Source organism: Bubalus kerabau, unplaced genomic scaffold (assembly GCF_029407905.1).
Source record: "Bubalus kerabau isolate K-KA32 ecotype Philippines breed swamp buffalo unplaced genomic scaffold, PCC_UOA_SB_1v2 scaffold_105, whole genome shotgun sequence".
Lineage (NCBI taxonomy): Eukaryota > Metazoa > Chordata > Mammalia > Artiodactyla > Bovidae > Bubalus > Bubalus kerabau.
The window spans coordinates 48,391-67,326 of NW_026577959.1; the positions used below are offsets into that span (position 1 = coordinate 48,391).

Here is an 18,936-nt window from a genome sequence, read left to right on the forward strand (position 1 = left end):
AATGTCATGATACTGGTATTGATGTTTCTAATACCTGCTAACAAGGCCTGTACTTGACTTTCTATCTTGTACTTGATCACTGAGTGACACTGTGGCAAACTCTTAAGAAGTCAGGCTTGGAGAGAAGACAGTGGCATGCAGAATGAAAGATTATACATATGTAGCTTTGGATCTGTGATTTTTTTAGTAGCAGATTCAGTTTCCTAATTATGCTGGGCTTAGCTCATGCCAAAAGTATTTGAATTTGAAATTCCTTAAGGACTTAATTGAGAATGAAAGCTAACATATTAAAGGCATGTTGACCACTGGGCAGCCGAAACTAATGACAAAGTGTCTACGAGCTAAAAGCTTAGGCATTTTACGTAAATAGGCAAGAGGTGAGCTCTATCATTAAACTTAATAATAAAAGTGCTAAGTCACTTGATCATGTCCAACTTTTTGTGACCCTATGGACTGTAGCCTACCAGGCTTCTCTATCCATGGGGTTCTCCAGGCAAGAAATACTGGAGTGGAAGGAAGAAAGGAAGGAAATGCATTTTCTTCTCCAAGGGATTTTCCTGACCCAGGGATTGAACCTAGGTCTCCTGCATCGAAAGCAGATTCTTTACAATCTGATCTACCAGGAAGCCCAATAATAAGTGCTGCTGCTGCTGTGGCTAAGTCACTTCAGTTGTGTCTGACTCTGTGCGGCCCCATAGATGGCAGCCTACCAGCCTCCTCTGTCCATGGGATTATCCAGGCAAGAGCACCGGAGTGGGTTGCCATTGCCTTCTCCAAATAATAAATGAGGTAACATTAATTCAGAGCTCACTATGTTGTCAGCACTTACATACCTTTTTTTCCCTTAATCCTTAAAATAATATTATGATTAGTATTACAAAGATGAATACCAGTATATAATTAATACCATTGTATTATTACTCTTTCCACATTACAGATAATGAAACTAAGGCAAAGGAGAGGCTAAGTAACTTGCCCAACATTACTCAGCTCAGTATCAGTTCAGTTCAGTCGCTCAGTGGTGTCCGACTCTGCAACCGCATGAATCGCAGAACACCAGGCCTCCCTGTCCATCACCAACTCCCAGAGTTCATCCAAACTCATATCACTGAGTCGGTGATGCCATCTAACCATCTCATCCTCTGTCGTCCCCTTCTACTCCTGCCTTCAATCTTTCCCAACATCAGAGTCTTTTCAAATGAGTCAGCTCTTCGCATCAAGTGGTCAAAATATTGGAGTTTCAGTGTCAACATCAGTCTTTCCAGTGAACACCCAGGACTGATTTCCTTTAGGATGGACTGATTGGATCTCCTTGCAGCCCAAGGGACTCTCAAGAGTATTCTCCAACACCAGCGTTCAAAAACATCAATTCTTCGACCCTCAGCTTTCTTCATAGTCCAACTCTCACATCCATACATGACTACTGGAAAAACCATAGCCTTGACTAGATGGACCTTTGTGGAAAGTGATGTTTCTGCTTTTTAATATGCTGTCTAGGTTGGTCATAGCTTTTCTTCTAAGGAGCAAGCATCTTTTAAATTCATGGCTGAAGTCACCAACTGCAGTGATTTTGGAGTCCCTCAAAATAAAGTCAGTCACTGTTTCCACTGTTTCCCCATCTATTTCCCATGAAGTGATGGGACCAGATGCCATGATCTTAGTTTTCTGAATGTTGAGCTTTAAACCAACTTTTTCACTTTCCTCTTTCACTTTCATCAAGAGGCTCTTTAGTTCTTCACTTTCTACCGTAAGGGTGGTGTCATCTGCATATCTGAGGTTATTGATATTTCTCACAGCAATCTTGACTCCAGCTTGTGCTTCCTCCAGCCCAGCGTTTCACATGATGTACTCTGCATATAAGTTAAATAAGCAGGGTGACAATATACAGCCTTGACGTACTCCTTTTCCTATTTGGAACTAGTCTGTTGTTTGTTCCATGTCCAGTTCTAACTGTTGCTTCCTGACCTGCATACAGGTTTCTCAAGAGACAGGTCAGGTGGTCTGGTATTCCCATCTCTTGAAGAATTTTCCACAGTATTGTGATCCACACAGTCAAAGGCTTTGGCATAGTCAATAAAGCAGAAATAGATGTTTTTCTGGAACTCTCTTGCTTTTTCCATGATCCAGCAGATGTTGGCAATTTGATCTCTGGTTCCTCTGCCTTTCCTAAAACCAGCTTGAACATATGGAAGTTTACGTTCATGTATTGCTGAAGCCTGGCTTGGAGAATTTTGAGCATTACTTTACTAGCATGTGAGATGAGTGCAATTGTGCGGTAGTTTGAGCATTCTTTGGCATTGCCTTTCTTTGGGATTGGAATGAAAACTGACCTTTTCCAGTCCTGTGGCCACTGCTGAGTTTTCCAAATTTGCTGACATATTGAGTGCAGCACGTTCACAGCATCATCTTTTAGGATTTGAAATAGCTCAACTGGAATGCCATCACCTCCACTAGCTTTGTTCATAGTGATACTTCCTAAGGCCCACTTGACTTCACATTCCAGGATGTCTGGCTCTAGGTGAGTGATCACACCATTGTCATTATCTGGGTCATGAAGATCTTTTTTTGTATAGTTCTTCTTTGTATTCTTGCCACCTCTTCTTAGTATCTTCTGCTTCTGTTAGGTCCATACCATTTCTGTCCTTTATCAAGCCCATCTTTGCATGAAATGTTCCCTTGGTATCTTGAATTTTGTTGAAGAGATCTCTAGTCTTTCCCGTTCTATTGTTTTCCTCTATTTCTTTGCATTGATCACTGAGGAAAGCTTTCTTATGTCTCCTTGCTATTCTTTGGAACTCTGCATTGAAATGGGTATATCTTTCCTTTTCTCATTTGCTTTTGCTTCTTTTCTTTTCACAGCTATTTGTAAAGCCTCCTCAGATAGCCATTTTGCTTTTTTGCATTTCTTTTCCATGGGGATGGTCTTGATCCCTGTCTCCTGTACAATGTCACGAACCTCTGTCCATAGTTCATCAGGTACTCTGTCTATCAGATCTAGTCCCTTAAATCTCTTTCTCACTTACACTGTATAATCAATCATAAGGGATTTGATTTAGGTCATAGCTGAATGATTTAGTGGTTTTCCCCACTTTCTTCAATTTTAGTCTTAATTTGTCAATATGGAGTTCATGATCTAAGCCACAGTCAGCTCCCGGTCTTGTTTTTGCTGACTGTATAGAGCTTCTCCATCTTTGGTTGCAAAGAATATAATTAATCTGATTTTGGTGTTGACCATCTGGTGATGTCCATGTGTAGAGTTTTCTCTTGTGTTGTTGGAAGAGGGTGTTTGCTGTGACCAGTGTGTTCTCTTAGCAAAACCCTATTAGCCTTTGCCCTGCTTCATTCTGTACTCCAAGGCCAAATTTGCCTGTTACTCCAGGTGTTTCTTGACTTCCTACTTTTGCATTCCAGTCCCCTGTAATGAAAAGGACATCCTTTTTGGGTGTTAGTTCTAAAAGGGCTTGTAGGTGTTCATAGAACCGTTCAACTTCAGCTTCTTCAGCATTACTGGTTGGGGCATTGACTTGGATTACTGTGATACTGAATGGTTTGCCTTGGAAATGAACAGAGATCATTCTGTTGTTTTTGAGATTGCATCCAAGTACTGCATTTTGGACTCTTTTGTTGACCATGATGGCTATTCCATTTCTTCTAAAGGATTCTTGCCGACAGTAGTAGATAGAATGGTCATGAGTTAAATTCACCCATTCCAGTCCATCTTAGTTCGCTGATTCCTAGAATGTTGACGTTCACTCTTGCCATCTCCTGTTTGACCACTTCCAGTTTGCCTTGATTCATGGACCTAACATTCCTGTGCAATATTGCAGCAGTGGCTGAGAGGAGCTACCCCATGTCCAAGTTAAGGAGCAGCAGCTGTGCTTTGCTGGAGCAGCCGTGAAGAGATACACCATGTCCAAGGTAAGAGAAACTTAAGTAAGATGGCAGGCACTGAGAGAGGGCATTAGAAGGCAGACAGACTGAAAACAGAATCACAGACAACTATCCAATCTGATCACACGCACCACAGTGTCTTTAACTCAATGAAACTAAGCCATGCCATGTGGGGCCACCCAAGATGGACGGGTCATGGTGAAGAGGTCTGACAGAATGTGGTCCACTGGAGAAGGGAACTGCAAACCACTACAGTATTCTTGCCTTGAGAACCCCATGGACAGTATAAAAGGGCAAAAAGATAGGACACTAAAAGATGAACTCCCCAGGTCGGTAGATGCCCAATATGCTAGTGGAGATCAGTGGAGAAATAACTCCAGAAAGAATGAAGGGATGGAGCAAAGCAAAAACAACACCCAGTTGTGGATGTGACTGGTGTTAGAAGCAAGGTCTGATGCTGTAAAGAGCAATATCACTTAGCTAATACATGGCAAAGCCAGTACAGAACACGGATAGTCTAATTTCAAAGCCTGTGCTTTTTTAACCACATTATTATGATTAATATAAAAATGTATACCAACAGCTAAGCGATAATCAGGAATGGCAGGGAAAATGTGGGGAGAAAAACTGTGAGAAGTAAATATGAATAGAGAAGAAGCCCTCTTCTATTGTCTTCCCTGAAGTGCAGTCACTTTGTATTATTGCTATTGCTATTGCTAAGTCACTTCAGTCATGTCCGACTCTGTGTGACCCCATAGACGGCAGCCCACCAGGCTCCCCTGTCCCTGGGATTCTCCAGGCAAGAACACTGGAGTGGGTTGCAATTTCCTTCTCCAATGCATGAAAGTGAAAAGTGAAAGTGAAGTCACTCAGTCGTGTCCGACCCTCAATGACCCCATGGACTGCAGCCTTCCAGGCTCCTCCATCCATGGGATTTTCCAGGCAAGAGTACTGGAGTGGGGTGCCATTGCCTTCTCCTCTTTGTATTATAGCAGCCCCTTATCCATAACATTCGTATTTGGCAGTGAGCTGGTGGTAAGCAACAACTAACCATTGAACAGCCAATGTAGACAACATGAAATTTATGCACTAAAGTATTTTAATTCAAGCAAGGAGGGGCTATTTAATATAGTAATAAAAGGGGCTTTCCTGGTGGCTCAGTGGTAAAGAATCTGCCTGCCAAAGCAGGAGACGTGGGTTTGATCCCTGGTCGGGGAAGATCCCACATGCTGTGGAGCAACTAAGCCCATGCACCACAACTACTGAGCTTGTGCTCTAGAGCCCAGGAGCTGCAGCTACTGAAACCCTCACACCCGAAAGCCTGTGCTCAACATGAGAAGCCACTGCAATGAGAAGCCCGCACACTGCAATGAAGAGTAGCCCCTGCTCGCTGCAACTAGAGAAAGGCCCACAAAGCAAAGAAGACACAGCACAGTCATAAATAAATATTTTAAAAACGATAGTAATAAAAGCCACATACAATTCAATAGCTCCAGAAGGCACTAGAAATAATACAGTATCATAACATGTAACACTGAATCATCAAAATAAAGGTTAAAATTTGTTTAATATATTGTATTTAAGAAAGTGAGAAAACATCTAACAAATTTTAGTAAGTGTTTCATCTAAAATGGTTAGAACGGAAACATAGCTGGACAGAAAATAAATTTTGTTACCTGAAAAAATCATTTATTTTCCAGTGATGTTTATTTACTGATGTTTATGTACTTACTTCTGCCATTCCACTCTTTGGGAGTCTTCAGTTCACTCAGTCGTGTCCGACTCTTTGCAACCCCATGGACTGCAGCACACCAGGCCTCCCTGTCCATCACCAACTCCCAGAGTTTACTCAAACTCATGTCCATTGAGTCAGTGATGCTTGGGAGTCTTAACTCCTTGTTAATCTATAATCTTGAAGTATGGGAATTGTATTTTCTTTCCCTTTGAATACCTTCCAAAAAGCCTAGGGGCTGGGGCTCTATACACAGTGAGAATTAGATAACCCCATTTTTATGCAGAAATAAAAGGCCATGAAATATTTCAAGTTATTTTCATTTCTTTAAGAAAGTTTTTTCCCCCCACAAATAATACATTAGTACATTCTTATTTTATAAACTCACACAAGACAGAGGTATACAAAGTAAAACATTAAAGTCCCTTTTCATAATATCCACCACTACATCCCACTCCCCTTTCTAGAATCACTGTTAATGGTTTGCTATTCCTCTTTCCATAACTTTTACTTTGCATTTACACACATTTATACAAATAAAGTACATAGTTTCAGGATTTTTTTACATCTACAAACATGCCTATATTTCATCATTTATTCAGGCCATCTTTTTGTCTATCAATAAAGTCTTACAGTTAAGTTTTCTGCATTTCTTTTTATGTTTATTCTTAGACAGTTTAAGATTTTATTCCTAATGTGAATGGAATCTTTCTATTTCCAAATTGATAATGCTATTGAGTAAGAAAACTTGATTTTTGTGTAGTGATTATATACCTGAAGTGAAGTGAAGTTGCTCAGTCGTGTCCGACTCTTTGCGACCCCATGGACTATAGCCTACCAGGTTCCACCATCCGTGGGATTTTCCAGGCAAGGATACTGGAGTGGGTTGCCATTTCCTTCTCCAGGAGATCTTCCCGACCCAGGGATTGAACCCAGGTCTCCCACATGGTAGGCATTGTAGGCAGACGCTTTTACCGTCTGAGCCACAAGGGAAGATTATATACCTAGAGGTCCCTTAATTTTCATGAGGAGGCTATCAACTTTACCCCCAGTTTAGGTGGTTTTGGTATCTGAATCTGCCCAGTGTTCTTAACAGCTCCCTCCTCATACACTGGTGCCTTCAAAGGCTCTTAAAATGTTCCATAGTCTCAGGATGTCTTCCTAGGTTTTTGCGTGCAAAACCTACTCCCACACATTCATTAGGATGGCTACTATTTTTTAAAAAAGAAAAAAAAATACTATTGGCAAAGATGTGGAGAAATTAGAATGCAATTAGAAATTAGATCCTTGTGCACTGTTGGTGGAAATGTAAAATGGTGCAGCTGATATGGAGAACAATATGGTGGTTCTTAAAAGAGTTAAAAACAGAATTAGCATACAATGCAGCAGTTCTACTTTGGGGTATATATCCAAAAGAACTGAAAGCAGGGACTTAAGAGAGATTTGTATACTCATGCTTTTGGCAGTATTATTCACAATAGCTAAGGAGCAGAAACAACCCAAATATCCATTGACAAATAGTTAAACAACATGTGACATGTTAAACAACACACACACATATGTATATAACAAAATATTATTCAGCCTTAAAAAGGAAGGAAATTATGACATGCTACAACATAAAGGAACCTTAGGAACATTATGTTAAGTGAAACGAGCCAGTCGTAGAAAGATAAGTACTGTATGATTATACTTTTATGAGGCACCTAGAGTAGTCCCATTCATAGAGACAGAAAGAAGAATGGTGGTTGCCATCCCAGGGGCTGGCAATTGGGAGAAAGGGGAGTTATTTTTCAGTGGGTGGGTACAGAGTTTCAGATTTAAAGATGAAAAGATGGACTTCCCTGGTGGTCCTATGATTAGGAGTCCTTGAAATGTAGAGGATGTGCATTTTTTTTTTTTTTTTTTAAATTCAGTTCTGTTTCTAAAACCCTCAGTTTGGGCCAGTGGTCCCTTCTAAGAAAGATCTGACAGATAAGGCACACAATTCTAGAATATAGACTATCTTTACTTCAGGTATAACTCTAAACTTAATGATGTTTAATATATATTAAAAGCTTGAGATATAATATTTATGCAGAATTACTTGAAGGATATACACCTTGTTCACTTCTTAGTATGAGTGAGTTAGTTTTTTTTTTTTTTTTAATGCCAAGGCTTGACAGATGAACTCTAGAAACTTTGTGAACCTTCTAAAATTGTCTATACCTGTGCATTTTTTCTGGGGAGAGGTCCTAAGCTTTTAAAACTTTCTTAATATGCCTTTTTTTTTTTTTTTTTTTAAAGAGCTAAGACTCTTTACGGACCGTAAAATTTGTTCTTCCTTGGATTGAGACAGACAATCAAAGCTTTACCTCAATCTCATTGTTCTGCCCCAAACTCAGACTGGCTTTTACGGAACAATGCTTTGGCACTATGCCAACAGCCTATATTAAAGTACATTAAGCGAAAACAGCTTCAGGCCTAAAAATGTGTTTAGGTAAATACTACAGGCTCCCATAAAGGCAGAGCAAGACAAAGATGGGCATAGATCTTAACCAGATAGTATGTCTGTAAAGGCACAAATGTGCTGATGCCATCATTAGACAAAAACTGATTATGAACAGGCCAAGAATAGTGAAATTTCCTACGGAAGAAAATTAGAGTCAAATCAAACACCATAGGATTTGGAAAGCCACAAATGCAGACATTAATGGCAATATTTGGGTAAATGTATATAACCTCTTGCATATACATGGAGTATGCTGCTGCTGCTGCTAAGTCACTTCAGTCGTGTCTGACTCTGTGCGACCCCACAGACGGCAGCCCGCCAGGCTCCCCCGTCCCTGGGATTCTCCAGGCAAGAACACTGGAGTGGGTTGCCATTTCCTTCTCCAATGCATGAAAGAGAAAAGTGAAAGTGAAGTCGCTCAGTCATCTCTGACCCTTAGCGACCCCATGGACTGCAGCCTACCAGGCTCCTCTGTCCATGGGATTTTCCAGGCAAGAGTACTGGAGTGGGGTGCCATTGCCTTCTCCATACATGGAGTATACATAAGCTTAAAAAGAATTCAAACTACATAAGGTTTCATGAGAAATATTAAACAACTCTCACTTCTCAATCTCAGGATAATTCTCTTTTATACAACCCTCATATTCCTCTATTTAGCTAAAATCCATCCACCCATCCTTCAAAGCTCAGCTTTTAAAATTATAACAAAAAGTGTAGTTCAAATGGAACTGATTTTGTTTTACCAAACCCAAAACAACTTCCTCTCTTCCTTAAACACACACACACTCTTTGGAAATCCCATAGCTCTTTTATTGTTTTTCAAATTCTTTAAAAGCATGTATGTCCACAAAGAACTACAAGAGAAGATTTTCCTTCTGTTAGAGAGAATCCTCCCAGACAGCAATCAATAGTTATTTGGTTGGAATTATGTCAAGAGTTTAGTTCCAAACCTTGGTATAAAATCTAAGCTTTCTCCAAAATAGCCATATCAGAAAATGATATTAATATGACAAATTATCACACCAAGAATGCAAAGTACATGGTCTGGTATTGAAGAAATTAGTTATTAAGTTAGGCCTCTATAAAAAGTGAAACAAGTTCAACAAAACCCTTCGGTCATCTTACCTTAAACTCACATGGAAAAAGGACTAATGACAGGAGGAGTATTCAAATCATGATTCATTTTATAGAATGTTAATAATCCCAATTAATTCAATTAGCCCAGTTAAAGTTCCTGTTGGTCTATTTCTATTTCCCCTTGCAAGTTCACATATGAAAAACACTTTCTCATCTTTAGCTTTTGCTAAAGACACTTCCACCATGGTTATCACAGCAGATCTTTGGCTTTCTCTCTTAAATACCTTCAAAATTAAAGCACTTACCTGTCTGCCTCAAGTCTATAGGTAGAACATCCCTCTCATTGCCCTCTGAAAAGAAGACTGAAACATTCCTCTCAAATGTGAATTAATATCATCAGTGGTTAAAACCAAAAACTTTCTATAATAATTTCAACTCTATAATTTTTTTTTCCTCCCACCTTTGCAGCCAAAAATAGTCTCAAGCCAGGTCAGAGCAAAGTCAAGTCTGAGTTTTGCACCAAGAAGTTTCTTGGAAATATAAAATTGTAAGAAGCTTCCTGGTGGGCTTCAGTTCAATTCTATGAGTGCTCTGAGAGCACAAGCTGCCAATTTCCTGGCTTTCTGAGTAGAACGTGGTACAGTGCAGTACTAAGTAAATACTATTGTTGACTACTGAACTTTGGGTATCTCAGCAGATATGAGCTAAGCACTTACCTGAATTAAAAGGTTTTATATATTTAATCTCAGAGAAACACCACCTAAGGATAAAACAAAAAACTTCTTGTCAGTTAGCTCAGGCCCTGCTGATAGAATAATACCGACAATTTGACAAAATTTACTGTGTGCTGGATACTTTCCTATATGCTTTATGTAGATCATCTTGTTTAATTTTTACTAAAATCTGGGCCTAAGAAGAGGGTATTATTCTTTTTGAAAGAGGAGAAATACAAGGTTTAAGGTTAAGACGTGCTCAGGGACATACAATCAGAGAGTGGTAGAGTCACAGTGATAGAAATTTGAATCCTGCTTGCCTGACCCCTGGTGACCATGATTCTATATCATCCTTCTTATACACATGGCCCCAAATGAAGAGGTGATTGTCCAATAGAATGATGCTCAGCTGTGTTCTTTCTATAAAACTTAATGAGTGATTTAAAAAAAAGAGGTGATTGTTAAGTGGGGATCTGTGGCAGTTACTGAGAATTCTGGTCACATGCCTGCTTCAGAAGTATAAATTAAGAGCCTTAAATGCCCAGATGCTCCTCTTTGATAGATCTGGAACTGATCAGGATGAAATCCAGTGTTCTACTATGACCCCACATTTCATCATTCTTTACTGCTTTACATTTGACCCAAAATCTCTTAAGACAATCTTTCCCAAAAGTATCATTCATGGATCAGTTGTTTCAAAGACAATTGAAAAACCTTTGTAGAAAATACAGATATCTGGCCCCCACGCTGGATGTACTGGTTCAGGGGGAGGTATGACAACAAGATACCCTAGAGGTGCTTTTGCCTACTGAATTTTAGACTACTCATCGCTTCGGAGCAAAAGAGCCAGGGTAATGAAAAGGAAGTAAATGGAAAGCCAACCTCCAAGTCAGGCTGGTGTTAAGAAAAAGGACAGAGATCTTGTGAGTAGACATAGAGCCAAAACTTAATTTGGGAACTGGAAAAGATCTTGGAAATTGTCTATTTCAATGGTTTTCTATCAGTGTTCCATGTAGCCTTAGGAGTTATAAAATGGGATATCAGAAAAAGGAACCAGTAGTCAGAGTTTAAAGTCCTAAAAAAGTGACTGCAGAAGCCCTACTGACAGATGTTTTGTAACCTGGATTCCTGTATAAAATTTAATCTGAATAAACAGCTCTGCTGATTTAAAATAAAGGGGAGTTAAAAAAAAAATCTCGAGACCCAGCATGCATCCTAGACCAACTAAATCAAGTCTATTTAAGTTGTATTTTTCAGTATCAGGGGATTCCTATATATATCCAAAGCTGGGAACCACTGCAATAACCTGATCTGTGCTCTGTCATTCGAGATAAAAGGAGACTAAGACCCAAAGAATTTAAAGGCAATCAGGATTCAAACCAGTATCTCTCGACTGCTAGCTCACCATTCTATATTATTCTCTCTCCTCAATCAGAATGAACCAACTGTTCCTCTAAGGTAGAAAGCACACAAATCAAATTATTATGTAAGTTCACATTTTCAGATCTCTCTGTATTTTTTTAAAGAGTACTTCATATACATTTTCTCTTTAGATTTTTATACAGGGGAAGTAGGCAGGGCAAAACTTATGTTTTAGAGATGAGGAAATCAAAGGTCGATTTAGTTAACTTTCAGTGGCTTAAAGGTAGGGCCAGAATTTAAATCTTTATATTCTAACTTCTGGATTAAGTAAATTAAATTTGGCAAGTGATTACTGAGTGCCTAGTACATGTTAGTTAAGACATGGTCAAAAATGCAAAAAAAAATATCATCCATGCCCTCAATTAGTGTACAGTCTTCTTAGAAAGACAGAGACAACTAAAATACTGCACTGCCTGACTTAACCCTTGGATTGGCAGAAATTGAAAACTTTCCTTGACTGGCCTTGATGACAAAGGCCAATTCTCTTCAGAATCAGTCTGTGGCTTCTAATTTCTTCCTGACTATGGCTATTTATTCCAGGGGACACAAGGATTTGAATATAGCTACTACATCTCTAGACATGGCCATGCAGCTGTATATTCCTTGACAGGGGTAGAGATGAAATTATGGTGCAGTTTCAGTGAGATTCATTTCATATTCTTCAAAGCCAAGGATATGACTCAGCAGAAGACTGAGAGATTCCAAGACAAAAGACTAGTTAGAAAATAAATGGTATTCACAGAAATATTTTCTTTTCCACAGCAGTTAGGTAACTGAACAGTTTACAATTTATAGATAGACACAGTTATCTATAAATAAACAATCTTTACAGTTGTTGAAGATAACTCCTGCACACTAAAGGGGGAAATAGCATGTAGGTACTAATATTTGTATCTATGATTCAGGATGACAGAGAAGGTCACAGATGGACAAGAGTACTCAAAGAAAACTTTCTCATGAGGAATTCATCAGCCATTGCAAAATGTTGCCATGACGATTTTGTTACATATAAGATAATGAGAAAACCAGGAACTCATGTTTTATTACTGGGCTGAAAGAGTTGGCCAGGAATAGTCCACCACAGTTTTTCTCAAACTTTAATATGCATCAGAATCACCTGGTAGCTGTGCCCCTCTTTCCCCCCTCCTCTGGCCCTTGACCAGAGATTCTAATTCAGCAGGTCTGTGGTGCTGCCCAAGAATTTATCTCTCTTACAAATACAGGTGATGCTGATACTGCTCAGATCTAATATTTTGAGAACTGCTTGTGTATCAGAAAGTCTACACTATACTGGGCTTCCCTGATAGCTCAGCTGGTAAAGAATCCGCCTGCAATGCAAGAGACCCTGATTTGACTTCTGGGTCTGGAAGATCTGCTGGAGAAGGGATAGACTACCCATCCCAGTACTCCCTGGTGGCTCAGCTACCCATCCCAGGCTTCCCTGGTGGCTCAGTTGGTAAAGAATCTGCCTGCAATGTGGGAGACCTGGATTTGATCCCTGGGTTGGGAAGATCCCCTGGTGAAGGGAATGGCTATCCACTCCAGTATTCTGACCTGGAGAAATCCATGGGGTTGCAAAGAGTTGGACACAACTGAGCGACTTTCATTTTCACACTTTCTATATTATACTGGATACACACACACTTGTAAATTATGGCCATTTAGTTAACTCCCTATTGTTGACTTTGTAAATGATACTCTCTATACCCACCTAACAGCCAAAAAAGATTACTCAGAAACAAGTTATGGCTAGTCACCTAACGAGACAATCTGTTCTAGAGCAGAAATCTATGCATTTGGACATTTCAGAGATTCTCCCTCAAGACAATAGGCCCCAGGTTGAGAACCCCTTACTTGTATGCTAATGCTTCAAAAATATGTATCTTCAGCCTGAATTTTTATCCTGAGCTTCAGTAGTACATATTCAAATATCTATTTAACATCTGTATTTGGATGTCACACAATTGCCTCAAAATCTACATGTACTGAGGAGTGACTGTTTAATAGGGATGGCATTCCTTCTTGGCACATGAAGAAGTTCTGGGACTTCCTTGGTGATGGAGTGGATAAGAATCTGCCTGCCAATGCAGGGGTCACAAGTTCAATCACTGGTTCAGGAAGATTCCACACGGCATGGAGCAACTAAGCCCCTGCAACATAACAACTGAGTCTGCGCTTACTGAGCTCAAAGCCGCCAACTACTGAGTCCGTGTGCCGCAACCAGTGAAGCCCGTGTGCCTAGATTCCACGCTCCACAACAAGAGAAGCCATGGGAACGAGAAGCCCACGCACCACAACGAAGAGTAGCCCCTGCCTGCTGCAATTAGAGAAAGCCCACACAAAGCAACAAAGACCCAGTGCAGCCAAAAATAAATAAATACAATTATATAAAAAAGTTCTGGAACCAGACATTAATGATGGTTGTAAAACACTGTGAACATACTTAGTGTCATGTAATTGTACACTTTCAAATGGTATATTTAACATAACATGCATTTTACAATGAAAAATCTACATTTACAAAACTGACATTATCACCTTTATTCTCAATGCCCACACACCCCAAATTTGTGCTTTCTCTTATATTTCCTGTCTTTGGACATCTATTACTAGTCTTATTATCTACCTAGTAGTCCATGCCATGAAACCCGAGTCATCTCTAACAATGCTCTTTCATTCTCCCACTTAACAATTAATCATGAAGTTCTGTACTTTCTCCCTCATTAATAAAAAGTTAACTTGGAATAGTCCTCTATCACTATCCCCAAAGCTTCTACTTAAGTTCAGGCCACCATTATTAGCCTCATAGTCTCCAGCAGTTTTGTACCTTCCCACCTTCCACCTAAACCCCACTTCAACTGACTCTTCTTCATCTTGCCAGAGTGGCTTATCATTTTGCTTAAAAACCCACCATTGCCTTTAGGATAAATTCTTCATGATCCTCTGTTTACTTCTCTGTTTTGTCTCTAACCATTGTCCTACACAAAGCCAAAATGCAGTGATATAAGCTACCTGCAATTTCCAGCTCATCACCAATTACTTTTTTTTTTTAAACTCAAGTGCACATATTACTCCAAATCCCTAGAATTTCATTTCCCTCTGTTTAGATTTGGCTAAGTTCTACAGGAAAGATTGAATTTGAGGGCTTCCCTGGTGGCTCAGATGGTAAAGTGTCTGTCTACAATGCGGGAGACCTGGGTTCTATCCCTGGATCAGGAAGATCCCCTGGAGAAGGAAATGGCAATCCACTCCAGTACTATTGCCTGGAAAGTCCCATGGACAGAGGAGCCTGGTAGGCTACAGTCCATGGGGTCGCAGAGTCGGACACGACTGAGAGACTTCACTTTCACTTTCAAGTTCTACGGGAAAGATTGAATTTACATCATCATGCTCAGGAAGCCTTTCAGATGCCCCAAGGATGATGTCCTTATTATGAGCTTCTATGTTTACTCATATCTTAATATTATACTTTAAGTTGAAGTCATCTGTCTCCTTTAAAGGCCACATTATCCTTGAGGGTAGGGACTACATATTAATGCATCTCCAGTGCCTAAAACAGTACATGGCATGTGGTATGTTCTAAATAAATATTTTTAAATGAACAAGTGATGCCCTAGTGAATAATAGGAACCCTGATATCAGAAGTTACACAACTTTCCAATGACTTCCTACCTTACTCTGATTAAAAGCCAAGGTCATTACAATGGGCTACAGAGTTCTGACTTCATCTCCTGGTATTCTCCCCTTCATTCGCTCCAGTTCCAGCAACCCTCTGAAGCCTTGACTGGAAAAGCATTTCAGCCAAGGAGCCATTTAGGCACATGCTTTAAGGAAGGAACTAAAATACACTGAGCCTCCAGCATGTGCTAGGCACTTTCATGTGTCATGATCCTCACAATCACTCTAGGACAAAGGCAATACTACCGCCATTTCCACGGACTGAGTAAAATATTGGACAATGACAGCTAAAGAGACTAAGCCTAAGAGTAGATTTTGAATTTGAACAGAGGGATAACTTCCTCGGAAAGAAAGAGTCCATAGTGGTGACTTTTCCTCCCCTAGATATCTTGTATGCTGGTTATTCTGTTTGCTGGGCCTCCTTCCAGCCAACTCCCTCTGCCCTGCTCTGGGAAGCTGACCTCAATGAACTACATTATCCAAACTACCTTGTCCCGGGCATCTGTCTGGGTTTTGTCAATTGCAGGTACCAGCTGGAGACCAGAGGGCAAGAAGAGAAAGGTTAGGGCATTTATTTCTCTACTTTCCTGCTGCCTTGTCTAAGTCCTTATAATGGCTGCTTAACACTTACGGCTATAGCTTCCTGTCAGACAGTCTACCAAATTGTAGGTCTCACTGGGCCCTAGTAACAACACTCCCCTGTCTTACCTTTGAGGCCTAGGAGTGCTACTGATTCACCACTGTTGGGTTTCATCATTTCTTTTTAGTTTTTGTTAACAATGATCATACATCTGTAAATTATCCTTTGGTTAAACTCTCTTCAATTAAATTCTTTTGAATCCACCAATTATTTTCCTACAAGGACTCTTGACTGATATACTAAACAATAAATGGCATGTTCTTCTCCTTTGTTCTTCCACTCATTAAATTTCCAGTGTCTTCAATCAAGTCTCCTTCCTCTCCTCTAATCTGAAGCTTCCCATCTTTCCATGTCTACATAGTGTCCCAAGAAGTCTAAGCATTCTATTACCCACAGAGCAACACTGCTGTTACTATTCTGCTCAATCTCAAGTGACATTGGCACTCTGTTGTCCTTGTAGTTCTAAGACTGGTTGGCTCTGTTAGTCTGACCATCCTGTCAGGACAATAAACTCATTGCAGGGAAATTGAGCAATTTTAATCTCCAAACAAATTTTAGCTCAAGAGAACCTTAGACTTTACTTGTCTGAAGTGAAAGTCACTCAGTCATGTCTGACTCCTTGCAACGCCATGGACTGTAGCCTGCCAGGCTCCTCTGACCATGGAATTCTCCAGGCAAGAATACTGGAGCGGGTAGTCATTCCCTTCTCCAAGGATCTTCCTGACCCAGGGACTGAACCCAGGTCTTCTGCATTGCAGGCAGACTCTTTACTGTCTGGGTCACTACAGAAGCCATGTTATCACTGTCATGTCCAACTCTGTGTGACCCCATGGACTATATAGCCCATCAGGCTCCTCTATCCATGGAATTCTCCAGGCAAGAATACTGGAGTGGGTTGCCAATCCCTTCTCCAGGGGATCTTCCCAAACCAAACCACTGATCAAACCTGGGTCTCCCGCATTGCAGGCAGCTTCTGTACCGACTGAGCCACCAGGGAAGACTTTACTTTGTCTAACCACCTTACTTTACAGATGGGAAGGTTCAGGCTCATACAGGGAAAGACTCTCACAGCTATACAGCTGCAGACTTAGGTTCATCATCTAATCTCTGCCTACTATTTCACCAGGCTGTGATACTGCACTGGGTACCTAATAGGCACTCAATATGATTACTCACTCCTAAATTCATATGGGCTTTGCTTTGTTCAATACTAGGCTCCATGCCTAGGTGAGTACCTGGTACATATGATACACACAGCACCTATTTATTGATTTTGAATCCACGACACAGAAAGACAAATTCCTTGGAAGTTACCAGAGCTCAGAGGATCATTTGTAATAATGATAATAATCCCTTATACACCTAAAGAAAATGTATAGTTTTCAAAGTGCTTTCCAATTTTAAAAAGCCCATTTGATCCCTCTGAGGTAAACACAGCAGGGATGCATAGCCCATTTAACAGATGCAAACAACAGCCTCTGAAGGGTTCAAAGTCAAGGTCCCCTGACTAGTATGTAGCAGAGTGGAGACTCCTGTTCATGTCTTCTGACTCCCACTTCAATACCACCTCCACTACTCCATGTTGCTTCTTTAGCTTAGCCATGCTGCTTCAAGAAAAGGGTGGTGGTGGGGGGGCGGTTATTCATGGAGCTAGCCCAAATATTCACAATGACTAGGTGAATTATACACTTATGCTGATAGAAATGATTTTGCTTTTTAAAAAAATCCACTTAAAGGTACTTCTATTCCACTTCTGATTAGATACAGTCTGCAGAATACCTCCAACTCTTGATACTACAAGGCTTGTTATTTCCCCCCAAGAGGACAGTTACCATCTGTGTGGTCTGGAGTGAAGGAGACAGCACTTTTAAGACATCACTTTCAGTACAGACCAAAGTCAGGCCCTTTTAAAACCAAGTGTTCAGAGAAACAGCATCTTGTTTCTCAGCCTGACCCCACCAGAGAGGAGATGTCACATGATTTCTTCAAGATTAAATGCACCAAGAAGCCATCTGCAGTTCTTCTGACTGAATTCTCTTATAAAGAACACTTTAATACAAATTTCACCCTGGGTTTTAACTACTCGTATGATCTCTGATACTAATCAGGGTATCACAGAAACCAAAGATAACTTAAACATATATCCAGCCTCTTTGGATTTTAGTTTCCATTAAGAGCTCAGAGTATTGGTACAGAAAATTACCCAAAGTCTTACATCGGGGATTACAAACTCAAATGCCTCCCAGGCACCAGATAAATAATGTAAAATCCAATATGACAAAATAAGGAATAATGGAGTCTACTCAGTGTTTTGGGGGGGGCCATTACTTGTGGCATGCAGGATCTTAATTCCTGGGCCCATTCCCCCTGCACTGGAAGCAAAGTCTTAACCACTGCATCCCCAGATAAGTCCCTGGAGTCTATATAAACTGTAGAAAACTAATTTGCTAGTTGCTTCTGAGCTCCAACCACCTGTCATTTTTTGGGTACATTAAGTTTTTCCAGTTTTTCCCCCAAAGCAGAAAATATGCATTTTTTAAATGTTAAATGTTTTTTAAAAGTTAGTTACTAAGTCAAATATGCAAGTCTTTTGTAGGCTATCAGCCAGAGTTTGACTTTTCCTTATGGGGTAGGTTTCCTGCTCCATATGAGAGAAGAATGATAGCAAACGTGCCACTTTTAAGTCAAATATGGTATAGGATTCACGGCCTCCTTCTGAGAGACTCTGTGGACAGTGCTGGAAAAGTGGACAGAAAACTCCTTGAGTTAGTAGGAATGTACCTTTACTGGGGGTCTGGGGGATATCTGCTTTATTAACTAGACAGATACCCTCGGGAAGGAATCTGTGGGGGAAGATCCCCTCTGCTAGGTATCTGGGCAGATAAGTCTCTGAAGCCTCTAGGAAACCCATATACTCCAGTATGGGGATGCGAAGGATTGGGAGAACGGTTTACAAGAAAGCATAAAGACAGACAGCTACTGCTAAATACAGAGTGCGATATGAGGGGTACAATATCTTCAGTCTTGGGAGGGAGAAGGTGATAACCTCTCCTCGGGCGCCACCTTCGGGCGCCTCTTTCTCACCATCGCTCCGCAGCCGTCGACTCCAGGGAACTGCCGCCATCTTAACGCACCTTTCTGCGCAGGTGCCCGGGAGCCCCACTAACCAGCCCAGAGAGAGCCCCGCCTCCCGCCACACCCCTCCTCCCCAAGCCCCCGCCCACCACGCCCCCTTTCTCAGAAATCTGCCCTTTCCCCTAGCTGTGTTAGGCGCCTCCGCTTGTGACTGCAG

General features: G+C 40.7%; 1 protein-coding gene across 1 annotated transcript in view; it reads right to left on the reverse strand.

Annotated features, from left to right (window-relative positions):
- LOC129641206 (phospholipid-transporting ATPase FetA-like) overlaps positions 1–18,768 on the reverse strand; it is a gene marked incomplete at its 3' end in the record, with an annotated part of 61,537 nt that extends 42,769 nt beyond the window's left edge. Inside the window, exon 1 of the mRNA XM_055565966.1 lies at positions 18,691–18,768. Within this exon, the coding sequence (XP_055421941.1) occupies positions 18,691–18,768 (78 nt within the window). The remainder of the gene's footprint in view (positions 1–18,690) is intronic.
- Positions 18,769–18,936: the final 168 nt, after the last annotated feature.